Here is a 14,468-nt window from a genome sequence, read left to right as displayed (position 1 = left end):
TTTTAGTAACTGATTATATGCACTACCTTTATAAATGATTAGTTCTGTGAACATGGTATAATTAAGGGTTTAAAAGGGTTATATAAGGTTTTGGAGCTGCATGAGGAGACTGTCTGGATGTAATATCCTTAGGATAATGGTAGCTTTTTTTAAGTTCAGTACCAATCATTGGTAACCTAAGTCATATTCAGCATATCTGACACTGGGTGAGGGGAGAGGGGTTATATCTATGCCCACATTAGACCCTTGTTTTACTGTCCCTGACTTTTCTTGTTAAAGAGTGAGCTGCACTACTTATCACTGTGGTGAAATGCTGTACCTGAGAGGTAATTTAGCCAAATGCATAGATTGGAGTGGTCCATCGTAAACTGGAGTGTAGAGTTGTAAGAGCTTGTACTTTTGAAAAGTCCTATGTAATAAAAGGCTAATATGCAAATCAACCAATTGGCAGAACGACTGGTCACCATGATGTGCACTGACCATCAGGGGGCAGATGCTCAATGTAAGGAGCTGCCCCCTGGTGATCAGTGTGCTCCCACAGTGGGAGTATCGCTCAGCCAGAAGCTGGACTCATGGCTAGAGAGCGTAACAGCAGTGGCAGGAGCCTCCTGGAGGGAGTGGGCCTAAGCCGTCATTCGGACATCCCCTGAGGGCTCCTGGACTATGAAAGGGTGCAGGCTGGCCTGAGGGACCCTCCCCCCAAAAAAAGTGTACAGATTTCATGCATTGGGACTCTAGTTCATACATAATCTTTCCTCTGTCATTTTTACTACTGCTGCTACTACTAGTAATAATGTAATAATAATTATTATTACTATTTTTATTATAGTGGCAGATCACAGTGGTTCAGTCTTTCCTGTGCCCTGCCTTTTTGGGCCATAAGGAAGGCCAGGCGACTCTGCAAGGTCACATATTTAGTATATGGTTGAGCCCAGACTGAAATGATAGCATCTCTGAATATGTGTGCAATATTCTATACATGTTGCAGCACAGGCTTATTTTTCTAATGTTGAAGGGGGTCACCTAGTGCAGTTCCTCCATTGAACAGGTCATTCATCTATTTAATTGAGGCCCATGTGATTGTGACATGCTCAGCTCTGTCTACTTCATCTCGCCCTCTACTCCTCCTCCGTCACTCAAACTCAAGTCCATTGAATGGCTCGGGCCCTCAGTTGAATGTGGGCTTCATGTGAGGATATGAGATACCAGGAAGGGACATAATGGGTTGTAGAGGAAGAACCAGGCTGAAGGGGAGGCCAGGGCAGAAGAAGGAGCCAGTGACTCTGGAGCACTCCCTTTCTCTCCCTTGGAGCCAGCATCATTTGCTCTTTGGAGTATAGACCACAACAGCTGGATGGGTCTGATCGAAAATCTGGAGGAGGCCACATGTAGAGGGTTTAACAACTCCTGAATCAGCCCCAGATAAATTGTGAGATCCTTGAAGGTAGGGTCTACACAGTATCCAGCTCTGTGGGCTGAAGGCCAGCACTGGGCTTAGCCAGTAGGCAAGGCATAACTGTGACTTAATTAGAACTGCGTCTGGCACAACAAACCATTTCTCCCCTTAGCTAAACAAGAACTTGAAGGACTTAGGGTAACTAAAGTCAGAGGTTGACATGGAAATGTAGACACTGTGAACATATAGTTTCTTCTAGAACTTGAAAGTGACCCATTCTCACCATATGTTTCCAAGTTTTTAAGGGTAGATGGAGCAGAGTGCCCACTGACTGTAATTAGCAAGCCCCACTATCTACCACAGGGCCCTGTACAATATTGTCCCAAACTTCCCATTTGACTCTTCACAGTTGCGTGGATGGTCCCACTAAGCACTTCCTATTCCCTGTGTCTCACTCGGCCTGACCAGGTTGTGACTAGATTGTGTACGTTGTGGCCAGAAACAGAAGCTTTTTATGATTTTAAATTTATGGCATTTTTGTGAATTAACAAGTAGGAATAGTAGAGCTGCTTTGATTAACATATCCTTCAAAATCAAGGGTTATGTTGCCTGTAGTGTCACTAGACTCAATGTCCTTCTTTTTCCTCGTTGAAAGTAACAAGAAAAGCCCATCCCACAGATGAGTAGTGCCATGACAGTGTTAAAGTGGCTGCCCTTGCAAACTCAAGGTACTCCTCGGTTAGGCGGAGATGACAAGGGAAGCTTTATTCTGAGATTTTCCCAAAAGCAAGTTAATGTGCCAACGTGAGTTAAAATGTTAGGCTGTCCCTTCTCCCTCCCCATTGAAAGAATGATTGGGGATACATTTGCATGTATATGTCAACAAGGTTCTTTTTAAAAAACAAAGTTTGAAAATTATGTTTTCCTGGAATTTCTAAAACACCCAGTTCATGGTTTGTGGACCACTGAAGTGGAATTATGGACTTAGAGACCCTATCAGGGCCACCCTTCGTGCCAAATTGCGGGATTTTTAACGTTCCACAATTTAGGAGCTTTTATAAGCTTTCACAGGTTTCATTAATGTCACATTTGTGCAGTTCAGCCCTAGGACTTTGGAAGTACTAAATACATGCGACTGATCATTATTAGTAATATTGCTGTATGCTTACTTGATTGTTTTTCAATGTTACATATTATAAAAAGATAATTTTTGTGTCATTATGTAGTCACTGCAAAGGCGTGGGGGGAAGTGGGTCTTGTGCCAGCTGAAGGCCCGGATCGCAGCAGGCAGATTTTGGTTTCCCAGGGGATTGTAGAGATTGGTGAGCACAGGACGCAGCTGGAAGATGCTGTGCTGTCTGGCTGGGCACCTCAGGTGATGCTTGTCCATTTAGAGGGAATCTCTGCCACATGAGTAGCTTAATTGAGATTTAATTTACATACCCTACAATTCATTTATTTAGAATGAAAATTTCAGTGGGTCAGAGTTATACATACAGCCATCACCATAGTCAATTTTAGGACATTTTCATTATCCCCAAAGGAAACCCCATAGCAGTCGTTCCCTTGTTTCTTCCCCCAACTCCCACCCCCAGCCTTACATGTCACTTTTTGCTGTTGCTCTTGGCACTTCCTAACCTCCTTGGCTGGGGAGGGAGTCGTGAACCCACTCGTGCTGGGGCTGGGAACGGATGCTCCCAGAATCCCAGGACTCGCAGCCACGACAGAGGCTGAGTGATGAGCCTTTCACTGTTTCACTTTCTTGGGTTTGAGAAATGCACTAAGCCTGTTCACAGGAACATACTGGTCCAGAGGTTGGGAGCAACAAGAATTAACTAATGCTGTTAGAAATCAAAAGATCTGAAAAACATAATGAGCAAAAGCCAACAGTCAACCAAAGATATTAATTCCAAAGAAAGGAAAGGTAGCATCGTAGTTGTGCACACACCCATTAAAAAGAGGTCCAGTGCATGTGATGGATGTTACCTTTATCTGGAGCTTAGGAAATCAGCTACAGTGAAGTCTTTTTTCTTTTCCTTTTTTTTTTTTTCACATACTTGATTCAATGTGAATTGAGTAAAAGGTTTTGTGACCTTTTTTCATTTTATCAGGGGTCATGAACATATATTCTGTGTTCATATATAAAGGGAAGGAAAGGAAGAGATAGATAGATAGAGAGATAGATAGATAGAGAGAGACATCAATGATGAGCCGAAACTGGTTTGGCTCAGTGGATAGAGCGTCGGTCTGCGGACTGAAAGGTCCCAGGTTCAATTCTGGTCAAGGGCATATACCTTGGTTGCGGGCACATCCCCAGTAGTGGGTGTGCAAGAGGCAGCTGATCGATGATTCTCTCTCATTGATGTTTCTAACTCTCTATCCCTCTCTCTTCCTCTCTGTAAAAAAAATCAATTAAAAATAAATAAATAAATAAATAAATAAATAAATAAATAAAAAAAAAGGAAACATCAATGATGAGAGAGAATCTGTCTCCTGCACGCCCCCACATTGGGATGAAGCTTGCAGCCCGGGCATGTGACCTCCTGGTTTATAGGTCAGTGCTCAACCACTGAACCAAGCTGGCCAGGCATGAATGTCCTTTTTAACTAGGTTTTCATACAGACTGTACTCATTTCATACAACTCCAACTTAAAGCTCAGAAAGGCATGTATACATTTAGTGCAGATCTCATATTTTGTCTCTGGGGTATGCAATTCTACTTTTATATTAAGTAGTACTTACAGTATCATGCCTTACCCAAGAACACAGTAATGTTGGCAAAGTACCATGATAAGGATGCAAAAGTCCAAGGGATCAAGGTTAATTTTTTTGAGTCGTCCAATGTATCAGTTTATTCTAATGCTATAAATAATGAATGACCAGGTAAATTGCCAGCTCGCTCAGGAATTTCCAAGGTCAGTGCTAGAACTTCTTAAATGAGAGAATGGTATATGTTACCCGGAAGAAGGCTTGCAGCTAGTTGCTTACAGAATTTGCTTAGTGCTGCTTTTCTGGCTGTCTATCGGGAATTATGCAGACCTCAGGACAGAGGGAGCAGCGTGCAAAACGACTTTCACCAACAAGAAAAGGCTATGACCTTGTAGCTTGAAAAAAAATTCTAATTTCCCTGTAGTATGATCAGTTTAGGCCCAATTAAATTTATTATTTGGGACCAATGTGCTTCTCCAGTGTATGCCCATTAGGCCCATAAATACCTATGGCTGAAGAACGATTTGCATGTGCTTCCTGTGGTTGGTATTTCCTCTTGGTGCTCTGAGTTCATGTTGTTAGGTGGGCCGTGTCCTGCATTGGCTAAGGCCATAGAATCTAAAAGCAAACTTCTGAGTTCGTATCTAGACGTCTTCACTTATTTGGTGTGAGGCCTTGAGCTGGTTTCACTCTTGTGCCTCAGTTTCTGTCCTGTAACATGGGGGTGACAGCCTACCTACCTCACAAGGTTCGTATGCACATGAAATGAGCTAATCCATGCCAGGTATTTGTAACGTGCGTGGTCAATCCATGGCAAGTGCTGCCATGTAAGACACATTCTGTCCTGAGTAGAAAATGTATGTTACTTGAATGTATACCTGTAGAGCTTGGTGAATCTGTATGCCTATCCTAAAATGTGTAAGCCTATCAAAGTGATATACATTTAAGTATTACCTTCAGTATTTTATTGGAGATATCCAACAGCACACTCGTGTACAGTTTTCTTCTTTATAGTATACTTGTCTATGCAATGGTCTTTAAAGTATGGTACTTTTAAATCTGTCTTAAGTGTGTTTTCTTTGCTCCTGAAAATATACTCTTTAAAAACATATTTTTAAAGGTAGCTTTTCTGAAAGATAGACAATCTGAAATTCATTCATTCATTCATTTTTAGGTTTATGGCATCCAACTAAAGGGATTTAATATTCAAATATGTGCAAACGTTCTCTTGCGTTTGCCAACGATTTAGTTCAGATATGACACAAATGAGTATGAATGATGCCAGATAAGTTTTTGAGTAAACATTGCTTTGGAAATTGATGCAAACCTTTTTGCGTACATCTCTATAGCAACCATCGACCTAAATGCAGCCAATGATAGCTGGTTTGGCAGCTTGAAGGACACAATTCAGCATCAGCAAGGAGAAGCAGTTTGGGTCTCTGAAGGAAAGGTATGTGGCATAGATACTCTGCTGCGAGGTGAGAGTCCGTGTTTTGAACCTTTTCTCCAGAGGGTAGTGAATGTAGTAAAGCCATGCCCATTTGAAAGGATGCCAACCTATGTGCGAATCAAGCTGGCAATTTTATAAATTCTCCTAAAAAGCAATAAAGCGAAAGGGCTTTTAGAAGAAAAGCAGAACGCGATACGTGCAACCCTACATTCACTCCCCTTTTCCTTTTAACGTAGTAACTAGTATTGTATTCCAAGCACACTAATCAGAGCTTACAAGATCTCGAGCTGAGCTTCACAGCTTACTAAGAATGGGGGAAGCTCAGCGTGGAGGTGAGACACGAAGTTGAGAGGTGCTTAAAAATTAATGGAAAGAGGAAAAGCAAATGGAGGTGGGACCATTTGCTTCAAGATTGGCAGAGAACGGGCCCTCGGCATTTGAGTGGGTGAGAAGAGAGCATTAGGAAACTTGGGCAGGCTTCTGAAAGTGGCTAGCTTCTCCCCTGCGGACGATGTTGATCACAGCTCTGTGCAGGGAGGATGCAGAAGGAGAGAGGAGTATAGAATTGCCTGTGGTTCCAGGAGCCTCTGGGGATAGTCTTGTGTTATCCAGCTGGATTGAGGTAGCCCAGAGGGACAGTTTCCTTGTGGAAATGAGTCCATTACCCATGAGATGGTTGAGCCCTAGTCTTGCGTTTCGGGAGCTGCACCTTCAGTCAGGGTGTCTAGCATCTCCTGAGTGCGCACAGCCCACTAAGGCTCTAAGACAGCAAGTTGAGCAGGTCAGAGGTTCTGCCCTCAAGGATCTGATAACCTTGTGGCTGCTCGAAGAGGTGTGCAGCACCAGGCATGTATCGCTAGGAGACCAGTGCCAGCCGAAGAAGCTGAAGAGAAGCCCTGTTCTGGAAGACCAAGCCCCGCGGTCTGAGGAGGCATGACTCAGTAGCGCTGTATAAGATGGCTGGTGGCAAAGACAGATAGGGTGGAGGGTTCCTAAGTTGAGTCCCTGCCCAAACACGAACCCAGTCATTTCCAGCCAGGTGATCTCAGGAAAGTAGAGTTGACTTCACTTGGCCGTGCCCTCGGGCGTTTTCTTGAGTCCCCACTCCCAGGAGCCATGTCACACCCACTGACCCTCCAAAACGAATTCCTCTAGATGGAAGGGCTGGACGATGACGCTGAAGACCGCATGTCCTACTTAACCGCCATGGGCGCGGACTATCTGAGTTGCGACAGCCGCCTCATCAGTGACTTTGAAGACACCGACGGCGAAGGAGGCGCCTACACTGACAATGAGCTGGATGAGCCGGCCGAGGAGCCGCCGGTGTCTTCCATCACCCGCTCCTCGGAGCCGGTGCAGCACGAGGAGGTGAGGCAGCGAGGCAGGCCCCGGGCCGCGAGGCCACGGGCAGGACCTGGAGGTTCTGGTGTCTCACTGGAACGCTTCTGGACAACCGTTGGTTCAGGGTGATGTGGAAGGCATTCCAAAGGGTTGAAACAGATGACATGTAGGGAGGCTCTCCTTCCCAGGCCATGCCTGCGTGGTTGTGAATAGGGGTCCGTGGGGAAGCAGGACAGGAGGAACTAAGGGGCCTTGGACGTGATGGACACACTGAGATGCTTTGTGGGCCGGCTGTCTAAATTGCAGGTGGAACATTATTTTTAAAAGACAATATTGTTGTATTTGCTTGTAACCTTTGATTAGGCCTCTCTGTACTCTTAGGTACGTATCCCTGCTTTTTCTTCTCCGTCCTCCCTTTAACCTCTCTGATCTTGCCAAAGCTCCTGAGTGTTTCCCCATCAGTTTCCTTCTCCTGTATTTCAATTTTTGAATTGAATTCACGGTCAAAACACACGATCACGTGTACTGTGCATCCACCGGCCAGTGAAGAGACGGCTTCAGTGATCCTAGAAGTCACATCCTAAGGCACTGAGTTAGGACCAGAGCAGTTATTAGCTGTACCTCAGAGAACATTGGGATAATGTCTTTGGAGATGGAGATTATCCATATTTTTGGATAATGAAGGCTATGGACTGCCAATTAGCAACTTCACTCATTTCAGGGAATGATTTTATTCTTTGTGAAATAGAAGTACCAAAAATTAAGGTGAAGGATAGTGGGATAAAACCCACCATGACAAAAAAAAAAAAATTGTTATATAACACTGGACCAGTTGTAAAGAATAAACTAACTCCCTCTATAGATACAGATAGCGAATGCTTAAAAATGCTAAAAGCTTTAAGGGACAAAAGAGATTTTAGACTTTTTTGTACTTTAAAGGGGAGACTCCTACACTGGATGCATCTCATTAGAAAAACTTATCTTAACCATTTGCTCATGGGAACATGCCTGGTTTCTCCTTTTCATTTTTTATTTTTAAATATATTTTATTGATTTTTTATAGAGAGGAAGAGAGAGGGATAAAGAGTTAGAAACATTGATGAGAGAGAATCATCGATCAGCTGCCTCTTGTACACCCCCCCACTGGGAGATGTGCCCGCAACCAAGGTACATGACCTTGACCGGAATCGAACCCAGGACCCTTCAGTCCGCAGGCCGACGCTCTATCCATTGAGCCAAACCGGTTTTGGCATGGTTTCTGCCTTTTTCAGTACAGAAGCAACGAGTCAGTGTCTCGACGTATGCCAGTGAGAGATTTTTGTGGAAGGTGTGAACCTCAAAATTCTGAACTCACACAAGTGCTTGGGACTCCAGCAGAGCAGACGAGAACTCTTTTCTCTCTGCTGAGATGTTCTTGTTGTGAATGAACCTTTGTGTCTCGTAGAGCATAAGGAAGCCCAGCCCAGAGCCACGAGCTCAGACGAGGAGGGCTGCTAGCAGAGATCAACTTAGGGACAATAGTCCACCCCCGGCATTCAAACCAGAGCCACCCAAGGTATGTGTCTGGGAAGCCCAGGATGGGAAGGAAGCGGAGACAGACAGCCCTGGAGCTCCCAGCCAGGGAAGAGCACACACAATAAGATGGTGTTGAATTGTGTTTGTAATTCACTGTTTCTCTCTTAGAACCTGCCTTTTGGCTCCCAAATTTAGGGAGGGGAGAAAAGATAGGAAAGAGGGAAAGGAAGTCTTAGGAGCATGGACAATTTTAAAACAGCATTTTTAAATTATTTAATTGATGGAGAAAGAGAAAGGTTTGACAAATCCTGCATGCCCAGAATCACCAAACTCAGACTGTTTTTCTGTCCAATTAGAGTTTTCTGCCCACAGTCTGACTCAGATTCACCGTTAAAATCCTTACTGGTGATTGGCTAAAGAAAACCACCACCACCATTATAAACAATGCCTCTAATTATGAGGGCAGCTTAATTTATTTTTTAAGTAAGACATCATCAAGGGGGAAAAAATCAACATAAGAACCCCTTGGGTGTATGTCATATGATTTTTTATCCCTTTCTGAATCAAAGCTATGATTATAGGTTTTTCCTTATAACCCAATGACGTGTGTCGATCTCACTCAATAGTTTAGATGAGAAGAAAGTAATAAATGGTCGTGTGAGCTATCAGAGGTAATTAATGACCTCATAAAATATATCAATGAACACTTACAAGCAGGCCTAGGATCCAAGCATCCAGGGAAAGTGGCCACAAACATAATATGTCTTCCCCACTCCCTACACCAGTCTCATTTCTGGCCTCACCTCCGAGCCAGGGCCTGGACTCAAGAATCCACTCTTGGGTCCTGAAGTCTGACTGGTTCTGAGGTCTCTTCCAAAATGTTAATCTTCCCTTGAGTGACATTCAGTCTGATCTACCCCTCGCACGTGCAGGGCTCCTGGCACTTCCCAGCATCCTCCTGGTTTGCAGAACTCTCAGTGCTCTTCTGTAGGAGGCGAGGAAGGGATCGGGATGCCCTGCCAGTGGCTGTTGGCCCTCCCCTATTTGATTCTTTGTTGACCACCTATGGAAACTGATCAGGAAATGGAGTGTATTAAATCACTAATATCGATGTGACACTAAAACGAAAGCCTGAGGTGAAAATATGCCATTGCTCTCCGCAGGCCAGGGCCCAGAAGAGAGAAGACTCCTTTGACTACTCCAGGGCCTATGAATACAGGCCAAGCTCCCCTCCAGCTGTGGCCGGTAACGAAATTCCTGGGGCATCTGCCAAGGGTCCTCCTCCTCCTATTGCAGCAAAGCCTGCCGTCTGCAAGCCTATCTTGAAGCCCTCCATTCCAGTCCTTCCCCCCGAGAGCGAGGAGGCAGGGGAGGGCAGCGAGGAGCAAGATAACGCTCCCAAGTCTGTCCTGGGCAAAGTAAAAATATTTGAGAAGATGGATCACAAGGCGAGACTCCAGAGAATGCAAGAGCTCCAGGAAGCACAGAACGCAAGGGTAATTGTTTCGAACCACTGGGTTACTTCAGCATGCCAACAAGAGGAATTTTAAGTAAATTTCATTTCAGTAAAACGCTTCAGTCCTTTTTCCAGGGCACACACATAAAGGGGATATTTGCATGCCTGGTACTAAAGGCATGTCCTCGGTGTGTGTCATTTCCAAATTGTCAGCTCTTGGTGCATGCCTTTTCCTTCTAATCAAGAAAACCTAATGGTGTAGGTCAGTGGTCGGCAAGCTCATTAGTCAACAGAGCCAAATATCAGCAGTACAACGATGGAAATTTCTTTGGAGATCCAAATTTTTTAAGCTTAAACTTCTTCTTATGCCACTTCTTCAAAATAGACTCGCCCAGGAAGTGGTATTTTGTGGAAGAGCCATACTCAAGGGGCCAAAGAGCCGCGTGTGGCTCAAGAGCCGCAGTTTGCCGACCACTGGTGTAGGTGAATAAGATTCTGCTTTTTGTATTTCAGAGCTTTATGCTGAGCTCTGGAGAATGAAAGTGAGACAAGAAAAGCAGTGCCTCCCAGAAGTTATTTTTTTTTGTTTGTTAAAACATTTGTTATGTTTGTTTGGTACCTGAGCTTCCATTTGCTCCTAGATTTGCCTTAGAAACCTAGTGAATGCCGGTGACAATGAAACTTAGGCAATGAGATTTTACCACGTGCTACAACATGAATGAACCTTGAGGACATTATATTAAGTGAAAGAAGCCAGTCACAAAAGGTTGATTATATGATTCCACTTACATGAAGTTGCCAGTGTAGTCAAAAATCACAGGGGGGTTGGGCGGGGGGGGGGGGGGGGGGGGGTGATGGAATACCCCCACGGGGGGAGGGAGGTGTGTATGAAATGGGAAGTAACTGTTTGATAGGCCCACAGATGGTGCTTTGTGATACTGTTTGTATTTTTGTGCCATGTGCAAACATAACCTTTCAAAAGTTAAAGAAGAGTTTAGGGAAAAGTGTGGGGGGGCATGTTCAGCCCAGTGGATAGGAGCGTTCTTGTCATTTAAGTCTGCCACAAAAGTGGGGTTTCTTAGCATTTTTCTTTTATTGTGATAAAAGGCACACATGACAAAGCCCTGGCCAGGGAGGCTCTGTTGGTTGGGCGGCGTCCTGGTTCGATCTGAGGTTGGGGCACATACCCGGGTTTTGGGCTCCGTCCCTGGTGGTGGTGGGGAATGGGGAAGCGGCAAGTTGATGTTTTTCACGTTGATGTTTCTCTCCTCCTCCCCCCCCTCCCCCCTCTCTCTCTTTAATATATTTTATTAATTTTTTACAGAGAGGAGGAGAGAGGGAGAGATAGTCAGAAACATCGATCAGCTGCCTCTTGCACACCCCCTACTGGGGATGTGCCCGCAACCACGGTACATGAATCGAACCCGGGATCCTTCAGTCCGCAGGCCGACGCTCTATCCACTGAGCCAAACCGGTTTCGGCTTCCTCTCCCTTTTTAAAAAATCAATAAACTATTCTTTTAAAATAAATAAATTGTATAATGTAATATTTACGATTTGAATCACTTTTAAGTGTTCATTGACAGTTAAGTACATTCACGGTCTTGTGTAACTATCTCCACTCTTCATCTCCAGAACGTTTTCATCCTTCATAACTGAAACTCTGTACGTATTAAATTATTAAACAGTTACTTCCCATTTCCTACACACCTCCATCCCCCCTGGTGACCGTTCTATTTCTCCCCCCGTCATTGTGACTACACTGGCAACTTCACGTACGTGGAATCATATAATCAACCTTTTGTGACTGGCTTCTTTCACTTAGCACAATGTCCTCAAGGTTCATTCATGTGGTAGCACGTGGTAGAATTTCATGGCCTAGAACGTTTTGCCTATTTGTACCACTAGGCATCACACAAAAGCATGGAAACTAAAGCTGCTTCTGTTTTTTTCTCTTCTCCTTAAAGTGGGATTGGAAAATGGGACCAGCAGGAAGTTAGCAAGCTGATTGTGTAGTGATTCATCCTTTCCCTCTTTTTTATTTTTACTTTCTTAATTACCACAGATTGAAATTGCACAGAAGCATCCTGATATTTATGCAGTTCCGATCAAAACCCACAAGCCGGAGCCTGGCTCGCCCCAGTTCACGAGGTAAGGGCTGCTCAGCAGGTGTAGTTCTGCCAGAGGGCCTTACCTGGGACTTGGCCTCCTGGGGAAGAATTTTCTTCACCTGCATTTCAAAGTACCTGGAAGACGTTTTCCCTCCTGGTCAGCAATTTGCCCGATTTATTTAGATAAATTTAATTGTACAGATTACGGCGTCAGTTATTCATGGCAATGTTGCATGTGTGCTAAAACTTTTAAGTCAGTTTCCCTTGATATGTTGGAGCACAGATATGTTAAATTGTGTCAGGATAGCCCATTTTGAGCAAAATTCCTGGGGCCCACTTCGTTTTGTTGCTACTGTTTTCTGGCTGTTAGCCAAGCTCCCCTTAATTCCTTTGCATCACCTAGCTCCGTGGTCGGCAAACTGCAGCTTGAGAGCCACATTCGGCTCTTTGGCCTCTTGAGTGTGGCTCTTCCACAAAATACCATGGCCTGAGTGAGTCTATTTTAAAGAAGTGGTGTTAGAAGAAGTTTAAGCTTAAAAACTTTGGTTCTCAAAAGAAATTTCTATCATATAGACCAGGGGTCCTCAAATTTTTTAAAGTGGGGGCCAGATCACGGTCCCTCAGAGAGCTGGAGGGCCGGACTATATGAACTACTAATTCCTACTGTAACACCTCGGCTGTTTGGGCGCTCACTGCCCAAAAAACCTGGCGGGCCGGATCAGACTCCTCTGCGGGCCGCATGTGGCCTGAGGGCCGTAGTTTGAAGACCCCTGATATAGACTCTGTTGACTAATGAGTTTATCGACCACTGCCCTAGCTGAACTGTGGTCTGAAGAGAAGGTGACAATCAATTGGCTGTGGGTAAGATGCTGCATTTAAAAGTTGCTGCATAAACACTAGGAATTACCACAGTGTCTTCCCATGGAGGTTTTACACTGAATCATTTCCTGCTTCCGAAAATTGGCCAAATGTGTGTGTGTGTGTGTGTGTGTGTGTATACAGACACACACATATATATATATATAACTTCTTGTGGCTATTCTGACAAGAAGCTAGAGTCTAGATTTACAGCAGCAGAAAAGTAGGGGCAAATTTCTTTACCAATCCAACAGTGGCGCTTGAGGGCAATAAACTTAGGGATGGGGAAGGCGCCCCCTGGTCCAGCTGAGAATTATTAGGCCAAGGAACACCTGGATGGCTTCCTCCCTCCCTACCCAGGTGGGCATCGCCTTGACCTATTACTCCCATCCCCACTCCGGGAACCTGCAGCGGGGCCAGGAGGGCTCCTGGTTTGTCCCTCCGGACAGAGTGTGGCTCCGAGGTAAGCAATCTACCTCGGGTGACTGCCTGCTGTGCCTCTGACCCTCCCACCGTTTTTGTTTCAGACCCCTGGTACCCCAGAAGAGTCCCTCCGCACTCTACCAGGAGGCCAGAGGAAGCTACGGCAGTGATGTGGAGGAGGAGGAATACCGCCAGCAGCTGTCAGAACACTCAAAGCGGGGTTACTACGGCCAGCCCTCCCGATACCGGGACACCGAATTATAGATGTCTGCAAATTGGCTCTGCTCTACCCTGACGTCACCACCTCAGAGCAGCACTCCTGCAGAGCCGTGGGTGGTTCTGTCCTGCTAAAATGCTCCGTGGAGATGCGGGGAGGACCGAGCTCCCACTTCCTCATGGGGATCCCAGGGGACAACCCACACAGGTTCAGAACTGTGAAGGCTCTATCTGTGGGACTGGGTCTGGGGGAGTTTGTGGCTTTTGCTCAGAATTAAGGGAGAAACTTACGTTTGATGCTGTTCCCTGCTTCAGTGGACCAAAATCTGTATTAATTGTGTTTGTGTATTTTTAACATGTATATTAAGAAGCGATAACTATTTTTCATTAATAGCTATATTCAAGGACTATTTCAGTCTGAGACAGAATGTGAAAAAAAAAAAAAAAGGAATAAAAATACTGTCAGACTCCAACTAAATTCAAAGAAGTATTTTATTACAACGCTAAGTGCCTTTGATGAGACGTGTCTTAAATGTTCTTCCTTTGAAGCTTTATGCAAAGCCATAAAGGACTAAAACGTGGTGACTAAATTTTTATGCCAGTTTAAGAGCTGTGGTTTTCTCTGCACTGTGCCCTCTTTTTGAGGCATCTGTCTTTTTTAGTATTTTTCATAAATTCGGACTGTATATAAAAGTTATTTTTGGTTGTTGGCTACCAGTGCTAAGTGGCTTGAAGACCAAGAAAATGGTATGGAAATGTTTTGTTTGTGCTCCACAAAAGCACATACTTGAGACAAACACATTTCCCCCCCAAAAGTGTGTGTATTGACAACAGTTTTGTAATTTAATAAAAAGGAGGACATTGCAATCAATAACTTGCTCTATGGTGGATTTCTGCATTAATTCCCGTTTTGTTAAATGTAACTTAATGATCATAAAAGTGAGCACATGCCCATTGCTGAACACTGGAAAATGGAGACATATAAAAACAAAAT

General features: G+C 44.6%; 1 protein-coding gene across 6 annotated transcripts in view; it reads left to right on the top strand.

Moving 5' to 3' along the window:
- The window catches only part of TJP2 (tight junction protein 2), a 106,481-nt gene extending 92,549 nt beyond the window's left edge, over positions 1–13,932 (top strand). For 4 of the 6 annotated variants that reach the window (XM_084898201.1, XM_084898205.1, XM_084898202.1 and 1 more), the window contains 6 exons: positions 5,455–5,555; positions 6,711–6,923; positions 8,341–8,451; positions 9,575–9,907; positions 11,932–12,017; positions 13,363–13,932. In XM_084898201.1, the coding sequence (XP_084754327.1) occupies positions 5,455–5,555; positions 6,711–6,923; positions 8,341–8,451; positions 9,575–9,907; positions 11,932–12,017; positions 13,363–13,522 (1,004 nt within the window). In that variant the 3' untranslated portion in view covers positions 13,523–13,932. The remainder of the gene's footprint in view (positions 1–5,454; positions 5,556–6,710; positions 6,924–8,340; positions 8,452–9,574; positions 9,908–11,931; positions 12,018–13,362) is intronic. The other 2 variants (XM_084898204.1, XM_084898203.1) reach the window with 1 other exon arrangement.
- Positions 13,933–14,468: the final 536 nt, after the last annotated feature.

The sequence above is a fragment of the Pipistrellus hanaki genome (genome assembly GCF_964339955.1).
Source record: "Pipistrellus hanaki genome assembly, chromosome: 11".
Lineage (NCBI taxonomy): Eukaryota > Metazoa > Chordata > Mammalia > Chiroptera > Vespertilionidae > Pipistrellus > Pipistrellus hanaki.
The sequence above is the reverse complement of the archived record's forward strand: the minus strand, read 5'-3'. Positions and strand labels throughout refer to the sequence as shown.